The sequence below is a fragment of the Podarcis cretensis genome (assembly GCF_951804945.1).
Source record: "Podarcis cretensis genome assembly, chromosome: 5".
Taxonomy (NCBI): domain Eukaryota; kingdom Metazoa; phylum Chordata; class Lepidosauria; order Squamata; family Lacertidae; genus Podarcis; species Podarcis cretensis.
Genome location: NC_137174.1, coordinates 4,249,606 through 4,275,402, shown reverse-complemented (window position 1 = coordinate 4,275,402; position 25,797 = coordinate 4,249,606). Strand labels below are relative to the sequence as shown.

The window sequence follows — 25,797 nt, the reverse complement described above, 5'->3', positions numbered from 1 at the left end:
CCTAAACCAGCAAGCTAGTTCAGGGGTCAAGACATGCTCTGCCTTCCAACGCAGCGGAATGGCTGGGGGACTTAAGAGCTACTGCCTGCCCCTCCAGCACCTACCACCTAAGGTAGTCACTTCACTTTGCCTAATAGTAGGGCTGGCTCCTCTTCTTAATTTAGGGAAAAATACGAGTAAGGCACCATGCTCATGAGTGTGCCACCTTTGACTCAGATAACCTCCCTCTCAATTCCTTTTCCTTGCCTCCTGGATTATAAACCTAAGGGGCAGATACTTTGTTGTCCTTAAATCCATCATTTCGCAAATCAGTTGTGCAAAGAAGTGCATAGAGCTTTCCAGAATGGGCTGAACTGAGCTCCATGATCCTTTTCTGAATGCTGATTCCGTCAGGTAATATCAGCGCAGTGCCTCACTGCTGATCTTTTTAAGCAGTTCTGGGAGTCTTTTGTTGAATTTGGAGGCAAAAGTGCTTTAAGGAAACAAACTTACTTCTGAATAAGCACCCCCCCCCCCAGGTGCAGTCCTATCCCCATCTTACCTGGGAGTAAGAGTCCTATTGAACAAATTGGGCCTTACTTCCAAGTAAAGCACATGTGGCCAGTTCCAGGTAGGGGCTTGGCAAAGGTTTTTGTCTTGCTTTAATGTCTCTATTGCCTGTTTGTTTGTTTGTTTGTTTGTTTGTTTGTTTGTTTGTAAGCTGCTTTGGGTTGCCCTGGACGAGATAAAGTAGTGAACAAGTAAAAATAATTTTACAGCTGTGAATGGTGCAGAGACAAAAAAGAAGAAGCTTATCCCCCCCCCCTTGTCCAAAGAGAAAGAAGGGTAAGAGGTTCAGAAGAAGCAATGGGGGTGGGTGTTATTTCTTCATACAATGCATCATTAACTTATGGAATGAAGGGCAGTGAGCCCACAAACCAACAGAGAAAACTTGTTGTGCCTTTATGCGTGGGTCAGCCCAGGGCCACACCTGAAAAGCAAACACTGAGCTAGGTGTTTGCTGCCACAATCTTGCAGGGCTCTTCTTACCTTCACTTCCCAATGCACGGTGCCTTTTTTAAAAGTACTGATATGTGCAACAGGTATAGTGTTGTGTCCAGCGAGTAATAAATGAATGCAGAAAGCACTTCTAGCTGAGATCCCGATATCAGAGTCATGCACTTTTGCTTTATGCTTTATAAATAAAAGTCAAATGTGAGGTCACACTTTCCCATTTTCTGTTTGTAAACCAAATCAAACTTCTCATTCATGGAGACAGTGAAGATGTCTTTCCACAGCCCAACACGTCCTGGAAAAGAGAGAGAAATTGAGAACCAGAAATTAAGCCAATAATCATTGACAGGATGTGGCAGTACCTGTTAACAAAAACAGCAAGTGTCGTCCTCCAAAAGGGCTAGAGAATCCCCCCCCCACTTGCTGGTCACTCTCTCTGCCCCTGTAATTCCTGATAGTCAACATCAGGGCAGGAGTGGGGAGCATCAGGTACGGGGGCCAAATGCACCCCTCCAGGCCTCTCTATCTGGCCCTTGGGTCTCTCACCAAGCCACTCCCCCATAACCAGGCCTGCTTCCCACCCCCTGGAGAGCTTTTGCTTGTCTGGAACATGTCCTTGAACTCAAACGCTTCTTGTTTGCCTGCATAGGGGAGAATGGATGGGGCTGACTGTACAATTGCCTCGCCCACTTTGGCCTCTGGACCACTGGCGGAGGAAGGGGGCGCGGTGGGTGCGGTCCACTCTGGGTGTCATCCCTCAGGAGGGGTAACATCGCCGCTGCCCCCGGGACGCTTGCTGTGGGCGGCACCCCCCTGGGACGCTCGCAGCTCGCCGTGGGTGACGCCTCCACAGGTGGCTAGCCCCGTCCCTGGATGCCATAGCAGCTAGTTCTGCCTCTGCTCTGGACCCAACCCACCTGTGACAAGTGTCCCCTAGAGGCTGCCTAGAAGGGTGAAAAAGGTTCCCCTCCCCCTACATTAGAGAGGCATAATCTCCTCCTTTGGATGTGACTGGCAACACTCACGCCCACAAAAATGTTGGCCGCCACGGTGATAATTTAAATAGCAAGTATTATATTTTGCGGATAACCATTTTCCAAGGGTGTGTATGGATAGCTGGTCGAAGAGTCACCCACCTGGGTTCATGAAACTGTGATTTGTGATGGGATATGGAGCAAATGTAAGGAACGTAAGCTAACCCATGGCCTGCTCTCACAGCAACGGGGGGTTATCTTCTGAGTAAAAGTCAAGGAGCTAAAAGTGGAGGGAAAATGAAAGAAACCCAACATAAAGCAAAATAATGAAAATGTAGCTGATGGTAAATTAAACAAAGCAATAAACTAATTTTAGGCTGATCACAGAATTTTAAATTGCACAAACAAATGAAAAAAAGGCAGGCAGAAAACACATATTGATATTTAGGTTGGATTTTGAAATACAGAAAATTATCACAAATGCAAAGCAGCAAAACAAACTTTAAAAAAGAAGACATGTATGGATAAAAGGCAGGCAGTGAATAAGTTTGAGCATATATTCTGAGAGAAAATGAAGTTCATTCTGGAGGTGGGCTCTTTAAGGGTAGGACAGAGTGCCGGTCCAAAGAGAACAATTCTGGCCAGACAGAATTAACAAAAAGGTGACAATTTGGTTGTTCTTCTTTTGGATACCTTGGGCTGAAGATAAACAAAAGAAGGTGGGAGAGACACTGTATCCTCTGTGCTGCAAACACATTCATTACACTTCCAATAAGCTGGTATTTGTGTTTGTGGGACAAACCAAATAAATATGTGCTCCACAGTGGTAATGTCTCTGGGCCATACTAGAAGTGAAGGTGGCAGTTCAGTTTGTTTAAACATGAAATATGGAGGGGGCAGTGGGGGAGAGAGAGAGAAGGGGTGTGGAAGATCAAATTTTAAAAGTGAAAGGTGTTCATCGGTGAGGGGAGCCGAGCCATTGTAAGGAGGGAAGTTCCATTTCCCTTAATCATATGCAAACCCCCCTTTCTAGATCAATAGAACAGCTCACATCTAGGATAGTCTTCTTATGCCACATTCCACACTCTGAAGAGGTGATGGGCTGTCTCCAGCCCAAGAGGCTCAGTGCCAAAATGCTTACTTCCATTTGTCTCCACTGTCCTAATCTGTCAGTTTCCTTCTATTCCCCCAACAGCCCATTGGAAAAGCCAGCGCATTTGAGCCAATCCATACATCAGGAAGCATGTGGTACAGCTCTTCCATTGACAATTTCCCTTTCCCAAACCCAATGGTAAAAAGGGACCAACAGAAAACTAGTATGCGGTGGAATCATCCTGAAGCACTATCTTTCCATGCTTAGGGAGGTGGTTTTTAAAAAAGGGGTGAAAAAATCCCAGGGAGCATTTTAATATCTACAGACATAAACCATTGCTTTCCAGTCCCGAAAAGGTTCTACTACACGCTTCTGAATCTGTAGGCAAGCTCCTTGGCATCATAGTAATTATCTGACGACAGAGAAGGGTGCAGCACTTCTGTTTCAACCTCTGTATCTGCAAATGCCGCAGTTGTTGAGGCCCAAAAGACCCATAAGGATCACAGCACCTGCCTTCCACTTTTACAAATATTTGCACTATATCGTGCCGCACACATACCCCTGCCCACAGGAAGGGCTTCTGCATTGCAGCACTGGTCAATGAGCTGGTGACAATGTTCCACCATGGACTCCAGCTGTGCTTTGTCGTAAGAGACGCCCAGGAACCTCGCCAGCTGTTCGACCATAGTTGCCAGATCCTGTGATGAAAGATTACATGCACGTGCCAATAAAGAGAAAAGCCCAAAAGAGGGGAAGGTTAGCAATAACAAATGAGCCCTGCAAGCAGCCATAGACGTATGTGTTAGCAGAGTCGAGAGCAGCATCCTAAAATCAGTGGCATAGACTCGTTTTTCAGATCCTAACTTAAGCAGCTGAATAGCTAAAATCAGATTTAAAGATTCCTTGCAAATGGCTTGTAATAGCGTTGTGAATATCAGTTTCCTACTGTAGGTGAATGACAATAGCCTAACTAGATATAAATGGTCTAATCCAGACAGGCATTCCCTAGGGGGGAACCGTGGCATGAATTGATAGGCACTGCCTGTGTGGATTCTGACACTAACCAAGCCCCATTCACATGCCCGTGCTCCTTGCACAGCCATCCCAGCAGCAGCAGCCCAGGCCATTTTTTTGTGGGGGGGGGGGAGAAGCAGAGGGCTCAGTTTAGGGCCACACCCCATCACAAACCAGTAATAGATGGCTAGAAATCTGAGAGGGCTCCTGTTCACTAAGCTCCATCTCCCAGATTGAACTTTTTATGGTGAGAGCTGCCCACAAACATCCCTCTGCTCTGAGGGGGCAAAGTTGGAAACAAGACAAACAGTGTGTCTAAAAGGTGCTCTCTTTCAAAGGCACGGTCCTGAGCACACCTTGCACAAGGCAGACAAGTGACTGGCAGTTTAATTCTTTATTGACAAAGCACAAGCTTGCAGTTTGTCTGTAATTAGGAAGCTGAGCCCCCCTCCCCACTTGAGACGTGCTCTGATCTAGACTGACGGAGCAACAGCGTGGCCACATAAACACCCAAACTTAAGTGCTCTTGTCTGACAGACTGAGAGCAAGCAACCTGTGACTTCTCCTCCACAGAAGCTGTTGCTATGCTTGGCTCTTCAAGCCCTTTCTGGTTCTAGGGGACATCAGGGGAGAAGACAGAGTGGGAAACGGGATTTGGCCACCACCACCCGGCCCTTCAGGTAGTGTCTCTCCCTCTACTCCTGGTGAGTTCTGTCCTGGCTCCTGCCCTGTGTCCCACACTCCGTGTCCCACACCCCTTCCCATTATCCAACTGCTCAGACCTTTCCCCAGCTCTGACTGCTACCTTTCTGGAGGCACAAAACCCTATAAATCACTACTCCTTTCCCCTGGATCACACCCCTTAAGACACACACACACACACACACACACACCCCAGAATGGAGGAAACTGTCTGCCAGCCCCAGAGCCCTGAAATGGCTTACTAATTTTCATTGTGATCCTGGCCAGGCTTTGGATTTGCCAAATTTGCCCCTCCATTTCATTTGGATTGCTTTGTTGTTTGCTTTCTTTTATTCATTTGACTAATGTGCTTCTCCTGCAATTTACCGTAATACCCCATCTCATTTCAGAAACTGATAGCTTATAAAATATAAGCATCACTGCAAGTCACAAAATTCCATCCAATGGTAACTGGTATCAGTGAGCAGGGTATCTCTAGTTCTGATTGGAGATACCCTGGGGTGGGATGGGGGGAGTCCGTAGGTAACAAGGGAGAGGGGGGAGCCTTTTATACGATATGAGTTTACCTTGTGCATATCTTCATACTTGAGAAAGAGAACATTGGAGTCCATGTGATGTTGCCAAAACTCCTGCACATGTTCAAACCATGAACCGTATCCTACTGTAGAGACAGGAAATAGAATGGCTAATACGCAAGGACATCACTTTTAGTTAAGTTTCTCTGAAACATAAAAACTGGAAAGAAGTGCATGGACTGAATTTTGTTGCCTTGTTTTCTAACAAAAACTATGTTATATTATTTCTGAACAAAAAAATTTAAAGAGAGGAGTATATACGGTCTTTACAATATAAGTATATTCAGAGTTATCCTTGTTTTGAATAATAAAAACCTCTCCAGATTCTGTGTGCAGGCAGTGTGAAAATTAAACATAAGAGAGGGGATGGAAAACCACCAACACATGTGAATCTGGTTAAGTTGCACTCACCATTTGCATGTTTAAGTCTGAAGACATATTTCCTTCTGGTGTAGAACTTGACACAGTTATGCATGATGGTTCCTACTAAAAGCTGAAACCCTGTACGATTTAGGAATACATGACCAATGGCTTGAACGGCGATGTGACAACTTGAGTGGCACAAGGAGTGGTGGGCAGTGGCACCTGACTGGACCTAATTAATAGCGTCCGGTCTGTATTCCTGCCTGCGGCTCCCATACTGAACAGCTGCTTGTTTCCTGCTTCAGCTCAGAAATGAAGCCACATCAACGCACAGGTAGTTGCAAATGTACTATAAGCAAACTAGAGGTGAACTATGTGGGATGTAATCCATTGGGAGCAGTCATAGAATCATAGAATCATAGAGTTGGAAGAGACCACAAGGGCCATCGAGTCCAACCCCCTGCCAAGCAGGAAACACCATCAGAGCACTCCTGACATGGTTGTCAAGCCTCTGCTTAAAGACCTCCAAAGAAGGAGACTCCACCACCCTCCTTGGCAGCAAATTCCACTGTCAAACAGCTCTTACTGTCAGGAAGTTCTTCCTAATGTTTAGGTGGAATCTTCTTTCTTGTAGTTTGGAACCATTGCTCCGTGTCCGCTTCTCTGGAGCAGCAGAAAACAACTTTTCTCCCTCCTCTATGTGACATCCTTTTATATATTTGAACATGGCTATCATATCACCCCTTAACCTCCTCTTCTCCAGGCTAAACATGCCCAGCTCCCTTAGTCGTTCCTCATAAGGCATCGTTTCCAGGCTTTTGACCATTCTGGTTGCCCTCCTCTGGACACGTTCCAGTTTGTCAATGTCCTTCTTGAACTGTGGTGCCCAGAACTGGACACAGTACTCCAGGTGAGGTCTGACCAGAGCAGAATACAGTGGCACTATTACTTCCCTTGATCTAGATGCTATACTCCTATTGATGCAGCCCAGAATTGCATTGGCTTTTTTAGCTGCCGCGTCACACTGTTGGCTCATGTCAAGTTTGTGGTCAACCAAGACTCCTAGATCCTTTTCACATGTACTGCTCTCAAGCCAAGTGTCACCCATCTTGTATTTGTGCCTCTCATTTTTTTTCCCAAGTGCAATACTTTACATTTCTCCCTGTTAAAATTCATCTTGTTTGTTTTGGCCCAGTTCTCTAATCTGTAAAGGTCGTTTTGAAGTGTGATCCTGTCCTCTGGGGTGTTAGCCACCCCTCCCAGTTTGGTGTCATCTGTCTAATACAACATTCCTTGTTTTGCTAGAGTGGACATGCAAGGGAATGTTTGGTCCAGTCAGTCGAAACTTCCTGTTCCTCCTGGCCTGGTGCATTCTTCCTTGCATGTGACTACTAGGTGTGCATGACCTTCCCAGACCGGGCAAAAGGCCAAGTCACGCAGCCACTTCCCTCTCTCTGACATTCCTGTTTGTCCTGTCTGCTTCCTGAATCACCAGGACTGGACTGCTGGCTGCCACAGCAGTCTCCTGGTTATCTCCCATATGGGGTAAACCTATTTGTACATGTTTGTAACTTTAAGCTTAAAGCCTGCCTTCAGGGATCACACTGTGCTCTGCCTGATCGTGAGTAAAACTATTTTTTGTTACTTATGGATAAGACTGTGGTGACTTTATTCTTTCAGGAGGGATTCAAACTGCTTATTGTCTCACACGAGTTTGCAACCAGCTTTCTGCTGCGTAAGAAGGGGAATGCACACTGCTAAGTGAAGAAACTTGCTAGCGGAAGTTAGGAAGGATATTGATAAACAATATCTCTCTCCTGCCACCCTCAACATTCCCACAAACTATCTACTGTAATATACTTTGGGCACTTGCTAAAGAAGTTGGCTGCCCATGGGGTAAGGCCTCCAGAACTTTAGATGGGACCACCTGAATGATGAAATAATCACCTACCCCTGCCATCACCATGCTGCCATGTTTTAGCTATGTGGTTAGTGAATGCAACTGGCAGCCCCATCTCTGATATGGAGCTAAATAAACCTTTTGGTAGCACTTGTAATCATCTCTGTCTTATTCTTCCTTCCAATGCAACTTTAGTGTCATCATAAAGGGTGCTTCATTTTGTCTATATTCACTCATTGTAATTCCATGGCTGCTCAGATGTGCACACCAATTCATTCAGACAGAGGCATCACAAAGGGATTAATTTCAGGGAAGGGACCCAGACTTTGCATACATTCCTCTGGGAAAGAAAATTTTGGGAGCACCAAAAAGCAATCTCTGAATATATTCCAATATATTTAGCGACTTCTGGTGACATCAGAGAGAATCTTCTGCATCTTACAGCTGCATTTCATGTGAGATTCATCTTTAGCAAGTGCCTACGTCAGCCTTCTCCAAGTTGGTGCCCTCCTAATGTTGTTGTACCACAACTCCCATCCTCCCAGACCATTAGCCATGCTGGCTGGAGCTGAAGGGAGCAGCAGCCCAACAAGGCCTTGCGGTTCACAGGTTCCTCACTGCTGATGCAGAGCATCCATCTCAATATCCAAGGTGTGTGGTGGAGGCCCCTCCATCAGGTGAAGACAAATGCCAACATGAAGAGTTTGAACCAGAACTTTAGAGGCATTACGAGCAAGACGGTTTCACACTTTCTTCCTAAGAAGTGGTGCAGAAAAGAATTTGAAACATTAAAAGGTACTGCCAATAGCCAGAGTCAAACTTTCTTACACTTTTCATTCATGAATCTCCGACAGAACTCTTGAAATGTTCCCCTGTAGCTCATGGTTCGTAGGGAGCGGTGAAACTGGTAATAAGACACTACCAGGTCTTTGGGGTTGCGACCCATGTAGATTACCTAAGAAGATGGAAATTATTCATCTTAATCAGTGGATATTTCCCTCACCCTGCCCTGCTCCATTTCACAAAACACACAGGGAAGAAATAATACAAAGCTAACCATTCTTACCTTGGACTCACCACTGTGTAGGTCTGAAGGCAAAAAACGATACGGCAGGTGGCTTTTGATGAGGCGGGGAGACGTAAGCTCCTGTAAAATACATGATGGAAAATAAACCAATAAATAATATATCCATTCTTCTAAGTGATCCAGATTCCTCTTTGTTGTGCTCCTGTATTCATAACTTCCAGTTTCGTATTTCCAGCCAAAAGCTTTGGCGGTTCAGACACCAAGTTACTACTACAGGAACATGCATGCTTCGGTTTCTTTGCTACGCAGTCAACACTCCTCTCTGCTGCTCAAAAGAGCCACGTGGTTGTTACTGGTTTCTGTGCTGCTCCAGTTGTACATGAATCAGGCCACATTCCCAGTGCCTGGCCATTTTGAGCAGCATGTTATACAGAGAGACACAAAACTAAGACCCCAGGTCAGGAAGGTGAGTCAAAAGGGACTGGTGCAGCATTTTAATAAGCAATTCCAGCAAACTACTTGCAGAGTTGTTAAGGCCTCACTTTTCCAGCACTAGACTAATACAGTACTCCATTTCAGAAAAGAGAAGGGGGAGGGTCTATTAAAATCTACTGATCAATGGTGTTCTTTCCCATTTAATTCTTCCTCCCTCCTCCACACCATAGATTCCAGTAGGGGAAATATGAGAGCACAGACGCTGCACTGCCCTCAGCTGACCCTGGAGAAATGTAGAGTAACTGCCCACAATGGTTTCATTTTAGCTAGAGAGATGCGCCAATGAAATTAAATAGAACACACCACTTGAGAAAACACACCGGGGGCTGTTTAAAAAACAAAAACAAAAACTGGTGCTCCTCTCTAGTTACACACCCCTGACTTACGCACTCCATGCAGTTTCAGTATAATGTTTTGATAGGGAAGGATGCCCTGTCTATTGGATAAGAGTGGAGAGCAGGACTGCTGTGTTGTTTTTGCACATTTCTTGTGATGCAGAAATCCCCTTTGGATACATTTTGCTGCATCTAGCTATCCATTAAATAGACTCCCAGGTGTGGCTTAAAAGCAGGCTGGTGTGACCATATTCCAGGAAACAGCAAGAAGATATCGAAGGGATGTTGTCTCACACCTCTTAAGAATGCATGGAGAGCCCTGTCCAAAGTCCTGTCTAGTCCAGTATTCTGCACTCCCAGTGGCCAACCAGATGTCCTTCGCTCCTGTAATGCCCTTCTCCTGAAACAGTCACTTGCTCAGTAAGTGGTGGCAATAAAGAACTATTTCTCTGGAAAGGTGGTGAGCCTCCTTTCCTGACCTCATTAAGGGGAATTTTTGAGTTGTGGTTTAATATAATTCTAAGCATTTAAACCATGAAAAGTTATCTTTTAAAAATGAGTCGGATGGGGAGTAAATCTAAGAAACTTTAAAAAATAAAAATCTACCCATCCACCCACCTTCCAGGGTATATTTTCATTTAGAACAGTGCTTTCCAAGATTCAGGTTTATGATGCTATATGCCAGTGATGTGTTTCATGTTAAGTTGGAGCTGGGAAAAACATACTTCATGGATTTTGTCGGGTTCAAGCTTGATAAAAAATTCTTTCATTGCATAGGTTTCGACTAGATGACCCTCGTGGTCCCTTGCAATTCTAGAATTCTATGATTCTAAGTCCCTGCCAATAGACTTGCAGTCTAATAAAACATGAAACACAAAAGAAGAAAATGGGGAAAGACTGCAAATGATGAAGAGAAGAGCCTATGTTAAAACCCAAATCAATGTGTTTGGAATATTTACTTAAAAGACAACAAAGAAAAGACCTGATGAATTTCCAAATTCTGATGGGGAAGAATACACAGTTCCTCTTTGGCACTTCCTGGTAACATACAAAGCAGCTGCCTTGGGACACTCCACTTTCAGAACAAGAAAGGTAAAAACCAGCGCCTCTTAAGCAGCTGAATGTTACCTGAAAGCATAATATATTTTACAAAAATGTTTCAGCAAACTATTAGGGCAACCCAATAAATTATGAATCATTCCAGTACACTTAAGGGGGATTAAAAGGGAGCTCTGAAAACAGAAGCCAAATAAGCAGAGGTAAAATGAAAATAATTGCAACTGGTCAACATGTTTTCAGTCGATTAAGACGTACCTTGATAATGTCCAGTCCAGGCTGAGGATACTCTAGGACTGGAAGCTGCTCATCTATGTTCATTAACCCAATTTCATCGGGATCGGCTCCCTGGCTCACCAGATACACCACTTCCTGCAATAAGCTGGTGCCTGCAAATCAAATAAACATGAGGTAACAGATGGCAAACCAGACATTATTTGCTGGAAGGGGTCGATATGAGTGGTAGCCAAGACAGCCGGAGGCTAAGATATTACCTCTGGACATAGTGGTTTAAGAACCTTTTAAAAAATTATGTAAGCTATCATCACCTCATGCAGTAAGCTTGGTTGCACACCCATTCTGGTCAAAGATCTGTAATGTGGCACCAAATCATCTCCTTAATTTATATATGACTGAACAAGGAAAACACTCAGAGGCTGGACAATATCCACAGGTTAAAACCCCCAAAAGCATTGCCTCATGAGTGCGCTCTGGATTATATTTCTCAGGGCTGCTTTTGCTAACTCAATCGTTTCAAAAGTGCAGCATAAAGCAAATTGCTGCTGATATCTCCCAGAAAGAGGATGTGGCCTCCATTTCCTCCCCATTTCAGCTCCCTGTATAGTATGTTGAAGGAATCCATTAGCTTAAGAGTTCCACCTGAGGAATTTCTGGACGCTAATTTTTGTAAAGTAGTCGGTAAATAGTATTTTTCGCTCCATAAGATGCACCTGACCATAAGACGCACCTAGTTTTTAAAGGAGGGAAACCAGAAAAGAAAATATTCTGAACGAAACAGTGGATGTATGACTTTGTGGTTCATGCTGTGGCCACAGGCATGTGATTTGACAGTGAGTTTGGGGTAGCCCAATGCAAAAATCCTGAGGATCCGTGTGGATCCGTGCTTTGTAACCACGTTTTTGCGCCACTGCAGCCCCAGGAAACAGTGGATGCGTGATTTTTTCGGTGCAGGCTGTAGCCATGGACATGCTATGTGATCTGATGGTGAATTTGGGGTGGCCCAATGTAAAAATCCTGAGGATCCATGGGCTTATATCTCCCCCCTCCCAGGCAGCCTCCTTTATCTCTAGCGTCCCTTATCTCGCTTCTTGTGATGGCCTGGGATTCCGATTCAGAGGCTGAACCAGAGGAATCCCAGCCTGCACAGGAGTCCCCGCCTCCAGGGCCGGCTGAACTGGGGCAAGGCCTAGATTCTGAGGAGCCTGCACCTGTGTCAGATCCTCAGGAGCAGGCACCAGGTGAAACCCTTCTGGCCCCAGAGGTGCTTGAGGACTCAGTGGCTACAGGTGAGCCTCCTCCGGGGCCCAGTAACCCTTCGGCCTCTCCTGAACTACAGAGGCTTAGGGCAGAGAGGCGAAGGGAACTGGTTGCTCCCAGGAGGAGTGCTCGCCTTAAGGCCAGAGGAGGCGGGGCTCCTGGGGGCCGGGACCGCCCCTGGCCTTAGAAGAAGATAAAGGTCAGTCAGCCCGGTCCCAGGTTGCGGGAGCAACGTCGTTGTTGGCTTCAGACCTTCCAGTGTTCCTGACCTTCCAGCGTTCCTGTTCCCTGCCCAGCCTTCTGCTTCTGACCTCCCAGCGTTCCTGTTCCCCGCCCGGCTCCCTGTTTCGGACCTCGCCTCTCATCTCGTGAACTCTGACTACGATCACGGTACCTTTCCCCCGGGACCAGCACACTTCTGATCGCTTGCGATCAGCAGCTTTGTTTCAACACCCACTTCACTCTTTCAAAAAAAAAAAAAAAAAAAAAGCATGATCTGCTTTTCGCCCCTGGGCAATTCGGCTCCATGGATCATGCATTTGCTGCATAAGACACACAGACATTTTCCCTTACTTTTTAGGAAGAAAAAAGTGTGTCTTATGGAGCGAAAAATACGGTACATGACTTAACAGCACTTTGAGGAAAATATACAAAGAAAATAAACTAAGAGCTGTTCAACAGTGGAAGAGACTGCACCTCCACAGGCACATACCTCCACATGTGGTGGGAGTGCCCCAAAATCCAACTCTTCTGGACAACAGCCATACGAGAAATATGTAAAATAACTAAGCAAGTATTAGACATCACCCCAGAATTGGCCCTACTAAACATCTTCCAAGACAACAATGCCCATTTGCACCACAAAGAACTCATAACCCACCTACTTTCAGCAGCCAGAAACACCATAACCAGACACTGTAAACATGGACCAATGGTACCAAATACTATGGGAAACAGCCCTACTAGAAAAATTAACCAACAAACTGAAACTGACACAGGGACAAATAGAAGAAGATACCTTCACCCCTGTATGGCTCCCCTTTATCACATACACAGCCCCACAAGACAATGACAATAATCCACCAACAGCATACAAATCAATATGGCTAACCTGATCCAAAACACCCACTCACCTCACTCACACACGAAAACAAAGATCACCACAGCCAACCACAAATGAACAGCCACACCCTAGGCCAACCCCAACCTCTCTCACCACCAAAGGAACACAAATGATCAGCAGAGAACCTACATACATTAAGCAAAATAGAAACATTGCCACCCTAACCCCCCCATCTCCCCCCTCCCCCCAATGTCTCAACAAATGAAACTGATTTGTAAAAATGTTACATGGAAAAAAATACGAGAGGCATTACATATACGTCTGTAAAACAAGAAAATCTTTAATTAAAAAAAAAAAAACCAACAACAGTGGAAAAGACTCCCTTGGGAAGTGGTGGATTTGCCCTCCCTGGAGGTTTTTAAGCAGAGGTTTGGGGCTCCTCTGCCATGGGTGCTTTAGTTGAGATTCCTGCATTGCAACATGGCAACAAAGGAATTATCTCTTCAGAAGCTGATGGCGTAAGTTCCCTGGCTTGGATTTCTCATTCCTTGGGTAAAAATCCCTTTGCCTGTGTCTGTCAAGGCTCATGGGAGAGAGTCAGCAGGCAGACCCAATGTTGCTGCCTTTTGTTCCTTGCACAATTCAAAATAATGGCCTCTTTTAAAAAGTAGGGGCTGACCAGTGTTAGAAACTGAGATGTGAAAGTGAGGAGCTAAATGGCACCATAAACCTAGGTTATGGGCGCAGCAAGGGCATGTCTAGGCACATTTTTTATAACAAGAATACAAAGCTGAAAATGAATGAACTGCAGCTAAAATATTGTGGACTGTGCATGCGCGGAAGCCCCTACAATCACCGTGTGCAAGAGTGGCAGCCTGTACGGATGGCACGCAAGAGGCGCCCATACGGATTGCGGGCGCCCTCAGCCGCTCTACACCTGGGGAGAGGCAGGGGCCATCTTGTCACCCCTCCCAGAACGGCACCCGGGGTGGCCCTCCCCCTCTGCCCCCGCTTCCTACGCCACTGGCTCCAGTCATTGTAAAAATTGATAGTTGTGGACACATCTTCCCATATACAGTCAAACTTTAGGTTACAGATGCTTCAGGTTGTGAGATTTCGGGTTGTGCACTGCGCCGATCCCAGAAGTACCAGAACGGGTTACTTCCGGATTTCGGCGCATCTGCAGAAGCACTAAATTGCGCTTTGCGCATGTGCAGAAGACCGAATCGTGACCCGCGCATGTGCAGACATGGCGCTGTGGGTTGCGAACGTTTCAGGTTGCAAACGTGCTTCCCGCACGGATCATGTTCGCAACCTGAGTGTCCACTGTACTGTGGAAGAGTTTCTTTCCATTTTACTGCTAGGAATTTTCAATGTACAGTGGTGCCTCGCAAGACGAAATTAATCCGTTCCGTGAGGCTCTTCGTATAGCGGTTTTTTCGTCTTGCGAAGCAAGCCCATTGACAGCTTAGCGGATTAGCGCTATTAGCGGTTTAGCGGCTTTTAGCGGATCAGCTGTTAAGCGGCTTATCAGCGGATCAGCTGATAAGCGGCTTAGGGCTTAGGGAAAGGGGGGGGGGAAATCCCGCAGGAACTCGCAAGACATTTTCGTCTTGCGAAGCAAGCCCATAGGGAAATTCGTTTTGCGAAGCGCCTCCAAAATGGAAAACCCTTTCGTCTAGCGGGTTTTCCGTCTTGCGAGGCGTTCGTCTTGCGGGGCACCACTGTAGTTAGCAACAGTTGCTATACTGTTTTAGATGCTAACATTTACAATAACTGCATCAGAAAGGCTCAGACTCAGAATGAAGACAGACGTATAATTTCCAGTGCTGGAAGTGGTTTTAGAGGAGAATAGGACATTCTTTTGCAACCTTGGGTGACCTCTGGGAAAAAAGAGGGCCCTGTAGGTTTCCATCATGGATTTTAGCATCAGGACACAATTATGTAGGGCAATTACACTGCCTCTTAACACAACTGCAGTAGCTCAAGTGATATCTACATATATACCACAGTGACTTCATGTTTGTCAGTGTATATATTGATTATATTAATATTAACGACAGATCTGCATTATTCAGTTCCAGGGTCAGAAGGTGTTCCTCTACCATTCCATTGTTTAATTTGTTTGCTTTGCACTGCCAGGAACCTTTCGGATTTATGTTGTTCCCTTTCCGGAAAACGGCAAGGCTGGGGTGCTGGTGCCAATGTCAGGTCTCGTAGTTGCTAGCAGGATCAGGATTCTCAAACAATTGTAATAACATGGTCAGGGAGATGCACAGCTTCTGGTTCTAAGCCGGAGTCAACATGAGAAAGCTCACTTGAAGGAACGGTGCCAGTGTCAGTGTAATGGATATATAGTGTCAGGCTGGGATCAAGGAGGCCTGACTTCAAATCACCGCTAATGGGTGAACTTGGGCCGGTCGTTTCCTCTCTCTCAACCTTACCTGCTTCAGATTCGTCATGAGCACAAAACAGATAACTCAGGGATAATCAATGTGGTTTCCTCCAGAGGTTGCTGGACTCCAGCTCCCATCATCCCTTGACCATTAGCCATCTGCTGTCTGGGGCTGATGGAAGATGGAGTCCAACAGCCTCTGGAGGAACCAGGCACCTGGGATAATGGCATGTAGGCTGGCCCTACTTCCCTAAGGGAACGCAGAATAATTAGTAGTAGCAAAGGGGGGGGCGCATATGGAATCTACCAGGTACAGATGTACTAACTGAACTCAATCGTGGAAAAATAGGAATCACAAAAAGAGTTAATTAATATGACAGGCCAGCTAGTATGACAGGTAAATAACTTCTGGTTTTAATGGTTTTAGAAATGGTTTTAATTACTTGATTTTATCTGGTTTATCAGTAACTCATAGTATTTCTTGTAAACTGCTTAAAGGTTTTCTTACAATCAAGTAGAATGTACATTTTGTTAAATAAAAACAAAACCTAAAGATATCAGTTTTTAAAACATCAGTGTTATGAATGAAACTCTAATCTTGAATGTACTTCAGGAAACCATCACTAACTAGCAGGAAATGGTCATTTTTTTTTATGGGCAGGTACAAAACCTGAAGTGGCTTGAAACATACCCTTTAAGACCAGTAAAAGATGGAGGACTATCCCTCCCTTGTGTTATTAAAAAATATTACAAAGCAGCTGTGTGAGCTCATTTGAGGGTCTGGTTAAAATACAAAACAACATCAGTAATTGAGTAATACAGTAAAGCAACAGATTTTTAAAAAAATATACTATGGTATTGTATCAGAATGAACCCTGCTAGATCCATTAATAATTTTATTTGGATATATTAAGCATAGTATTACCAGACCTGGTAATAAAGATGCTAACAGCTACATTTATGTACCCAGATCCTTGATAACATCCAGATAACCACCCTATTCCATTAGCCTGACAGTATGCTTTTTAATTAGGAATGAAATGCCTCCTTTTTCTATCTTTTTTTTTTTTTTTTTTTTTTGCTTATTCTAGGCTTTCTTTTGCTTATATTCTGTACTATACAAACTTATTTAAAAGATATTGCCAGGTTAATATTTTTCTCTCTGTTGACACAACTGGAATATGCTGTAGTAAAAAAATATTACCTTGGGAACAATATTCATTTTTATTGCAGATATATGTGCTGAAAAAGATAATTAAAACCTTCTATATTTATATTTATAAGTGTGTGTCTTATTTATTTATCTTTCTAGATTCCTTTGTTATCTTTGTAAATCAATTTTTAAAACCAACAAAAGCTGTATACAGTACTAGATAAAAAAATTACAGGGGCGGGAAACAAAGAACAAAAATCCCCAGTAATTATAGGACAAACAATTGTGAGCTGTTAAAACAAACAAACAAGAAGAAATATTTTACTGTAGAATTTTGGCAATGTAAGTGCCTGAAATTTGGCATGATTGTGGCAGACGCCGAGATACTCCTAGCCCCTAATTCTATGCAGTTTGTACAGATGGTCTGGATTGTATTAGTATCTAGAACCGCCATATTGGCTGCCATCATAGAGTTGAGGCAGAATCCCACTGTTAATGGATGAGCTGAGCAGGTTTCCCAGAAGATGTTGGACTCATCATCCCTATAGAATTCTCATCATCCCTGATCATTGGCCCTGGCTAGGGATGATGGGAGTTCTATTCAAAAAAAATATCTGGGGACCAAAATTTGAAGAACACTAGCTTAAAAGGTAAAGGTAAAGGACCCCTGACAGTTAAGTCCAGTCGTGAACGACTGAGGTTGCGGCACTTATCTTGCTTTACTGGCTGAGGGAGCGTCTGTAAGTCACTAGCTTTCAGACCCCAAAATAGATAAATTCAGAATAACTGGACTCCAACTGCCAGAAACAAGAAACATTTTGACTTGCCTACAGAATGGCGAGGTCATATTTTGCCTTCAGATAGAGCGAGGAAGCACAGCACATGCAAACACCGCCATGTTCAGTCCCTCCAGGTAGGGATGGGAAATTCTCCTTTCTGATACTTTGCAGAATCACTGGCAGTCATCGTACATCAGCCTTCCCCAACCGGGGAACCTTGGCTGTTTTGGACTGCAACTCCCATCAGCTGTGACCACCATGGTAAATGGTCAGGGTGATGGAGGTTGTAGCAGACAGCATAACATTGGAGGAAGGCTGGTGGAGAACATTGAACCATCTGGACCCCCTATCTGGCTAAGACAGCTTCCTCTGTTCTGGCTTGCCAGCATGAGGTGGCTCAGGGGTTACATGCAAATGTGGGAAGTTGCCACTTAACGAATGGTTGTCTATATCCACCCTTACGTATGTATCACTTTTGTGAACCTCCAGTGTACTCTTGCCTGACGGTTATGTCATTTTTTCTTTTAATAAATTAAGCCTGGACTCTGGGCTTAAGTAATGAATTGGTGTATTTACTGCCACAAGCTACATCTGTAATGCCGCTCAATCACTTCATGGTGGCAGCAGCCAAAGCCACTTGAGAAAGTGAGAACAGCAGACCAGTTGTAGTTTGCATCAGCCCCGGAGATGCTTGCTTGCTGCTCACAGCTGATTCTTCCACAGACCAAAATCTAGCAAATAACATGTGCAGTGCCACTGAACTGAGAGAATGATGGCTTCGTTTTGAACAGCTCTGCTGTGTCAAGCTGCCAGATTTGCAAGATGAAAAAAGCAGTACAATAATTTACAGCATTGTCTCCAGGAATAAAACACATTCATATGTGGCAACCCTAAAGGCAACCCTATGCAACTGCAGAAACATATAGTGGCAAATCTTTGCAGTTCATAGTGGCCCTAAACAAACAGGCTTAATTTTAGGGTCTTTATACTATCCTGTTTCTGCAGTGAACTGTGGCTGGCATCTGTTTAAATGAGGTCAGATATTAATTTTTATTTATACAAATATTTATATACAATTATGCCATTAAAAAAAATCAAAGTGGTTTACAACAATGATATCTTTATGCAATAGAAATGTTATGTTTGGCACCATGGCTGACACTGCCACAATCATAGTATCTAAATCACTGGAGCCAATCAATTTTACCCTCTAAGTGAGTGACCAACCTCCAGACCACATAGCATTGCTCCTCTGGGCAACTCCTGGAAGATGCAACAGAGACAACAAAGAATGATCTCTTCACTGCTCCCTCAGCCACACATTAGTCTGAGTGTGCTCCGTCGGCAATAATCCCAAAATTTCCAGCCCTATACTTGCTTCTCAATAGACAAAGCAGGACTGGGGGCACATGTAAGGGGAAAGTGATGGGTTTGCCAAAGGGTGGTGCTGAGCCCTTCTCTCCTTGTAACAGCTCACCAGACATTTCTCCCCACTTGACTGAGAATTCCATGGTCATCACCCAACTTCTACTGCTCCCCTGGCCTCCTTTGTTTTAGAATCCACATTCACCTCCACTTATGTGGTTACAGGGAAACAAGAAGTGTGGGTTTCTTTTGGGGAATAATATCTGCAAAGCTACTTTTGGAGAGATGTGCAAGTTTCTGAATGCAGAATGAATTTGTGCATGTCCGTCATGCAAGTCCCACCAGCTGCTTGAAAATAGGAAGAGCAAGCGCCATGTGCTTTTTGTTCTCTGCAAGTGAATAGAGTCTGAAGGAGATTAATGCTCAAGAGAGTGGTGTTTATAACATGTGCCTGGAGATAGCAAATCAGAAGAATTTCCGGGGGGAAATCTCCATGTGATTATGCAAGGAAAAGTTGAAAGTGGAAAAGTTGACAGCATTTCCCTTTCATCCAGCAAATAAAAACATCCTGGTACATACATGTAACAATTCAAAAAGTGCAGCTAGAGCTAATGCTTACAAGGCCTAAATCAATTTTAAATTAACCTCAACTGGGGTCTGTTCTGCTGTAATATCCAATCTACACAAGCACTAGAATCACAAATGTTACCACTTTCCTTGTTTTCCTTTGCGGACAAGAGAATCCCATCTTTGAATATTTCCCCAGGTCAAAAACACCTTGCGTCTGGTTATGGTGTAGTTAAGAGACACCTTCTTAGCATACTTGCAAGGAATCAAGCCTTAAGGAAAATAACAATTAAGCAAAGGCTGCAACAGATATGAATCTAGTGCAGGATTCATAAAAGAGAAACGTTTTAAAAGACTTGGGAGGGGGAAGGAATCAAGTAGAGCTTTTAGTGCTTTGCTTCCTGCATGCCATAAATATTTCAGATGTGCAGTTAAAGAAAGCAATAAAGACGTAGCCAGCCAATTCTAATGTGGCATTCGCACGCTACTGCTGCATCGGTGCAGTCTACCACATTCAATTGAACATTTGCCCAGGACATGGCAGAATCCTTAACATTAAAAAAATGACTGAATACTGCAATAAGCAGGTGCAAATAAATACTTCATTCAGGTGTGTGCCCTCTTCTCCTGAAGCTCTCCTACATTGTGCAACAAAGATATTATTTGTCCAGGGTGGTATCTCCTGCACCTTGAATCCATCTATAAGGGGGGGGGGGGGCAAATTACCTGAACCTGAATCTGGAAACGGCAGCTGGAGGTTTTCAGAGGGGGAGTTTTGGCCTTCCAGCCACTCAATACATTTCCCACTCCAGTGTTGCAGGCTGTTTTAATTGGTGAATTAAGGCAAAGATAAAGGTTTAGGGACCCCTGACTGTTAGGTCCAGTCGCGGACAACTCTGGGGTTGTGGCGCTCATCTCACTTTACTGGCCGAGGGAGCTGGCGTACAGCTTCCGGGTCATGTGGCCAGCGTGACTAAGCCGCTTCTGGCAAACCAGAGCAGCGCACGGAAACACCGTTTACCTTCCCGCTGGAGCGGTACCTATTTATCTACTTACATTTTGACATGCTTTCGAACTGCTAGGTTGACAGGAGCAGGGACCAAGCAATGGGAGCTCACCCCATCGCGGGGATTCGAACTGCCAGCCTTCCGATTGGCAAGCCCTAGGCTAAGTGGTTTAGACCACAGCGCCACCCTGGTGAATTAAACCCAGCTGAAATATGGGTCAGGAATCAATGCTGGGAGATGAATGCTGGGAATCAATGCTGGGAGCCCACCAAAGCAATAGAGAAGAGGACCTCCTAATCTGCATTATGTGCCTGCCTTGCAACGAGTGCTTTCAACCAGGAGCTGGGAGTGGAGGGCTTGTGTGACTCTAGCCTTTTTCTGTCCACACTCAAAATGTCCTGTTCTTCTTGGGAGCAGTCCAACATTCTTCCCTAGCAGAAACCAATCATCTGTCTGTAACCAAATCTTTCTGGTTCCAAGAGTCACATGTGGCTTCCATTCCAAGCCTCCTGGTTGAAAGCTTCCATTATAGCTCATGCTGTTCAAGAATGGCACGTGCTTCTGGTCACTCTGTGCTCAAATATGGTTCCTGCCATCAGATCTTGCCTTGCTGCAGCCTTGTGAAAAGCCATTCTTGATGACTGGGTGGACCCACAGAATGGCATGGAACGCGGAAAGAGGAGGAGGAGTTGCTGCAGGAATGGATAAATTATCATGTGCACTTTTACCACCTTGCATCAGCCAAAGTGCCTTCACCTGCAAAACAGCAGTTGTTGATTCAAGGCTGCAGACCAGGGCTTGATCTATACTGATTAAAAAAACACTGTAGGAGGGGGGGAAACTATAAAAGCCCTCAATGCAAAATCCCACTGGCGACAGATCACTGCTCTACAGTGCCATCTGCTGTCACATGTTTATAAAGCAGTTATAACAGTATAATTGTCTAGTGTAGATGAGTCCCAGGTGTGAGGAACCAGAAACCTGTGACCCAAATTCAAACTGCAGCCTTCCAGACCTCTGTATGGCACATCACATGTTGGTTTCACTAGATCAGGGGTGGGAAACCTTTGGTTCTCCTGACGTGGGTGGACTCCAGCAGTCAACACCTGCCCTGCCCTGTCCACCCACAACTGTTCAGGATGATAAAAGCTGCTGTTGTTGGCATCTGTCTGTCTCAAGAGACAATGGAGTGATGTTATCAGCTTCAGCATTGCTCCACTCTCACTCCAATTTATTGGCTAAAGCTTGCTGAGTGAGTGGGGAAATGCTGAATGCAACCAAGTCACATCATGGGATAGCTCAGTTGGTAGAGAACATGGGATTCTTAATCTCTGGCTCGTGAGTTTGAGCCCCACGTTGGGCAAAAGATTCCTGCATTGCAGGGATTGGACTAGATGTCCCTCCTGGTCCCTTCCAGCTCTACAATTCTATGATTCTATGGGTTCCTTTTACTAGTATGGTGCTGGAGGAGACTCTTGAGAGTCCCATGGACTGCAAGAAGATCAAACCTATCCATTCTGAAGGAACTCAGCCCTGAGTGCTCACTGGAAGGACAGATCCTGAAGCTGAGGCTCCAATACTTTGGCCACCTCACGAGAAGAGAAGACCTCCTGGAAAAGACCCTGATGTTGGGAAAGATGGAGGGCAGAAGGAGAAGGGGACGACAGAGGACGAGATGGTTGGACGGTGTTCTCAAAGCTACAAACATGAGTCTGACCAAACTGCGGGAGGCAGTGGAAGACAGGGGAAGACAGGAGTGCCTGGCATGCTCTGGTCCATGGGGTCACGAAGAGTCGGACACAACTAAACAACAACAACAGGGTTACAAAGTCAGTGGGAGCCATGCATCAGCCCTTCATGACATCCAGTGAAGTCCTCATTTCTCTGAAGAAAATACAGTGCATTCTCAACATATTTTTGATGGGGGATAGGAACATAGGTTGACAGCGCACCGATCCTATCCATACATTTGGGTGGACAAAATACACTTGCTACAAAAGGTATAGCATGATCACAAGTTACTAATGTGATAGATGTCTAGAAGCTGCACTCCCATGCCCACTTTTGGGCTCTAAGCACATGTAAATTACAGAAGCAAGCTCTGGAAAATAATAAGGAACTGCCTGATTCAACACACCTGAAACAGCCTTCTTCGTGCACAGCCTACATGATTGCAGATGTGTGTCAATATCTGCACCTATATTTCAATACTTATCTGGGCTTCACTGAATAATAATTATTATTATTTACCCGCCTATCTGGCTGGGTCCCCCCAGCCACTCTGGTCGGCTTCTAACAAAACACTAAAATACAGGTTAGATTTGTCTTTTGATATGTTGCTAAGTGAGATTAGTTGTATGGAACTAGAGTCAAACCTGGGCCTACAGCTTCAAACAGATGAAGTAGCAGAGAGCCTTCTGCACACACTAAGTATTTTTGAGAAATGTGCTTTGGTGCCATTCCTTCAAGATAATCCTGCCCATTGTAATCAGATTCCCCTTAAGTGAGTAGGATATGGGGCTATCTATCTACTTTTACCGTAGGGGCTAGCCAATGGCAAGGGAAAAGGTATTTAATGGTTTCGCCTCCTAAAATACAGTGGTTCTGCTGCTTACTTTGCATATGCAATCACAACCTTATGCAAATTTGGGGGGGCAACACATAAATAAATAAATACATACATACATACATACCGTATTTTTCGCTCTATAGGACGCACTTTTCCCCCTCCAAAAATTAAGGGGAATTGTGTGTGCGTCCTATGGAGCAAATGCAGGCTCCTTGGCTTCAGTGATAGCAACGCAAAGCCTCTGAAGCGCAGAGGGAGAGCTTCCTCCGCGCTCCGGAGGCTTCGCGTTGCTTTCGCTGAAGCCTGGAGAGCGAGAGGGGTCGGTGCGTTGAAGCCAGGAGAGCAAGACTCTCCTGGCTTCAGCAGAGAGGGAGAGCTGCACAGCACCCCTTCAGCGAAGCGGGAGGAGAAATGGAAGGGGCTCTGTTTCTCCTGCCGCTTCGCTGAAGGGGCGCTGAGCAGAGAGGGGGAAATTTTTTCCCCTTGTTCTCCCCCTCTAAAACAAGGTGCGTCCTATGGTCAGTTGCGTCCTATAGAGCGAAAAATACGGTAAATAAATATCAAGGAAGCCCCTCCATACCCTGCTTTCCGTTTCTTTATTCCCTCCACCCCCCCACCACCACACAGCCAGTGGGTGTTCCTTGCTTACAGGGCTCTGGGAGTATCCCAAGGAGCCTGCCACTTCGTGGGGGAGGGGCGCACGGTTCTGACATTGCAGAATTTTGCTTTTGCATGCGGATGCCCAGAATCAAACCCTTGTATAACTGGCGGGCCCTCTGAAGACCTGTTAGCAGGTCCATATTTGCAGTCAGGGTGGCCTACCCTTCTCCCAAGGAGACTCACTGGAGACAGTGAAAATAGGAACACAACCGTGCCTTGCTGGATCCGACTGAGGGTCTATCCAGTCCAATATCCTATTTCCGAAAGCAATCAGCCTGTGCCTTCTGGTGCTCGTGAGCAGAGGGTGGTCTACACCATTTTGTTCTATTTTTTTGTCCTTGGTACCTGGAATTCAATGGCTCCATTTAACTAGCATGCCTCATCCTTTCTTGATGGCACCTCTCGTGTTGCGGAAGTCGCCAAAAACGTGTGGTACTGAATCCTTTCAGGTCCATGCAATCACTTATGTCTTGGGAGGGGAGATTGTCACTAAAGATAGGTAACAAGCTGATTTTTAATCTATTCTGCAATCAGTCAATACATATTGGGAAACTTGCAAGTCTCTTTCCTCCTCCTTGGCCACAACCTTAAATTAAAATTGGTCTCAGAGCCTCTGGGTTGCATAGTATCAAGCCTTCTCAGATTATTAAGCAAAGTGAGATGGTCTGCCTCAGGCAAAGGGTCCAGAGGGGCAGCCTATCCCAAAGTAGATATTAATTTTACCCCCTCTTCCTGTTGTTCTTTTTTTTTGGGGGGGGCTGCCATTTTGTGGTTCACCTCAGGTGCCAACATGTCTTGGGACAGTCCTGTGGGTGAGTATCCTTTGGGTTTTCTGATTCAAGTCCCCAAATGCCTTGGGCCATTTCTGCTAGGATGCTAACTGCATTGCACTCAGAAGGACTTACTTCCAAGTAAACACATTGCAATAAACAGAAACCAGGCATCCAATCTTGCTGTTCGTTATTGCTCCACATATAAGGCATTGCAGGGAATCAAATTAAAAGGCAGCAACTTTGGACCTGAGAAAATTAATCCACCTATGCACACACACACACCCTCGTTTTGGCACACACATTTGCAGCACTGAATGTACCTGCTCTGTATTAAAACCAAGACACTGTAATGAGATAGCAAGGTATAAAAATGTGATTTACGTCATGCGCTTCTGTAGTAGGCCAGTTACAGCCCAACATTATATAGCATCCATTTGTTAGGAGTCAGAAAAAACAATGCTCATTGCATGAACTTGTTTTTTTTGGGGGGAGAAGGGAGGACAGGTGAAATCTGGGAGGGAAAACAACCCACCCCTTAAATGCGGTGTGGGGTGTGTGGAGAGAATGCGTGACCCCTTCCTTCTCAGCCCCTCTCCACCCAGCTCAGCCGTGCCCCTTACCTGATTTGGGATAGGTAACAATCCAGACATCATTGTCCCTGACGGGGAAATTGGCGATTTCTTCCATCTTCCCCCTGCAGAAAGGGGGCAGGCGCACCCCATTGTACTCGAAGTATTTGCTCTCAAACTCCCCGGGCGTGCTGGGGGTCTCGCATTCGCTCTCCGCCATCCTCGCTCCTCCCTGCAGCCCAGCCGAGGCCAAGGCGCATCGAGGATGCTCCGGGCGCCCCGCGCTCCCTGCCCCTCTCCCTCTCTCTCTCTCTCGCCCCCGAAGCGGGCACGCCCGAGGAGGATGCCCGGCTCGAGCCCTGCAGGCTGGGGAGAAGGGCAGGCGGGAGGGGGCCGAGAGAGAGAGAGAGAGAGAGAGAGAGAGAGAGAGAGAGAGAGAGAGAGACCGGCCTTCAGCGAATGGGCTATGGAGGTGGTGATGTAATGCAGGACCGCTCGCTAGGCAGGCAAGACTGGATCCTGCAACAACAAGACGGAGAGGCAAGCCTGCTCGGGGATTAACCCTCTGCCTGCCTCGCAGCTCTCAGGGTACCACTCTTCTGCAAACTCCCCTTTTCCTCTTTTGAGGGTTGGAAATACCTGTTTTTATTTATACTTATCAAAAGATATACAAAAGTTCATAGCCAGGACAATGTATCTTTCTGGAATACACCAGATTAACGGAAATACTTTAAAAATCTAATCTAAGGAGCAACAGAAGCGAAAAGAAGAAAAGAGAAAGAAAGAGAAGAGAATGGAAAAAGACTTCTGGCTCTCTCTCAGTTGAATATAGTATTCACTCATTAACATCCAGTGATTCCGTTTTCTACAAGC

At 45.4% G+C, this 25,797-nt stretch overlaps 1 protein-coding gene across 2 annotated transcripts; it reads right to left on the bottom strand.

Moving 5' to 3' along the window:
• Positions 1 to 1,147: 1,147 nt before the first annotated feature.
• SULT4A1 (sulfotransferase family 4A member 1) lies at positions 1,148 to 25,450 on the bottom strand. Of its 2 annotated transcripts, XR_013838608.1 has the most exons (8): positions 24,976 to 25,450; positions 10,786 to 10,916; positions 8,681 to 8,761; positions 8,443 to 8,569; positions 5,343 to 5,437; positions 3,620 to 3,758; positions 2,130 to 2,247; positions 1,148 to 1,288 (listed from the first exon to the last, which is right to left on the bottom strand). XR_013838608.1 is itself a non-coding variant. In XM_079975474.1 (7 exons), the coding sequence occupies exons 1-7, from the start codon at positions 25,142 to 25,144 to the stop codon at positions 1,176 to 1,178; spliced, it is 855 nt and encodes a 284-aa protein (XP_079831600.1). In that variant the 5' UTR covers positions 25,145 to 25,450; the 3' UTR covers positions 1,148 to 1,175. The 2 variants fall into 2 exon arrangements, 1 of the variants encoding a protein (XP_079831600.1); XM_079975474.1 differs by lacking the exon at positions 2,130 to 2,247.
• Between the last annotated feature and the right edge of the window lie 347 nt (positions 25,451 to 25,797).

Coding starts and splice junctions, on each gene's coding strand:
- SULT4A1 (XM_079975474.1), bottom strand. CDS start 25,144: ATGGCGGAGAGCGAATGCGAGACCCCCAGCACGCCCGGGGAGTTTGAG. Junction 10,917..24,975: donor TGTTACCTATCCCAAATCAG/GTAAGGGGCACG, acceptor TTTGATTTGCAG/GCACCAGCTTATTGCAGGAA. Junction 1,289..3,619: donor AGCCCTTCCTGTGGGCAGGG/GTATGTGTGCGG, acceptor TCTCTTTTCCAG/GACGTGTTGGGCTGTGGAAA.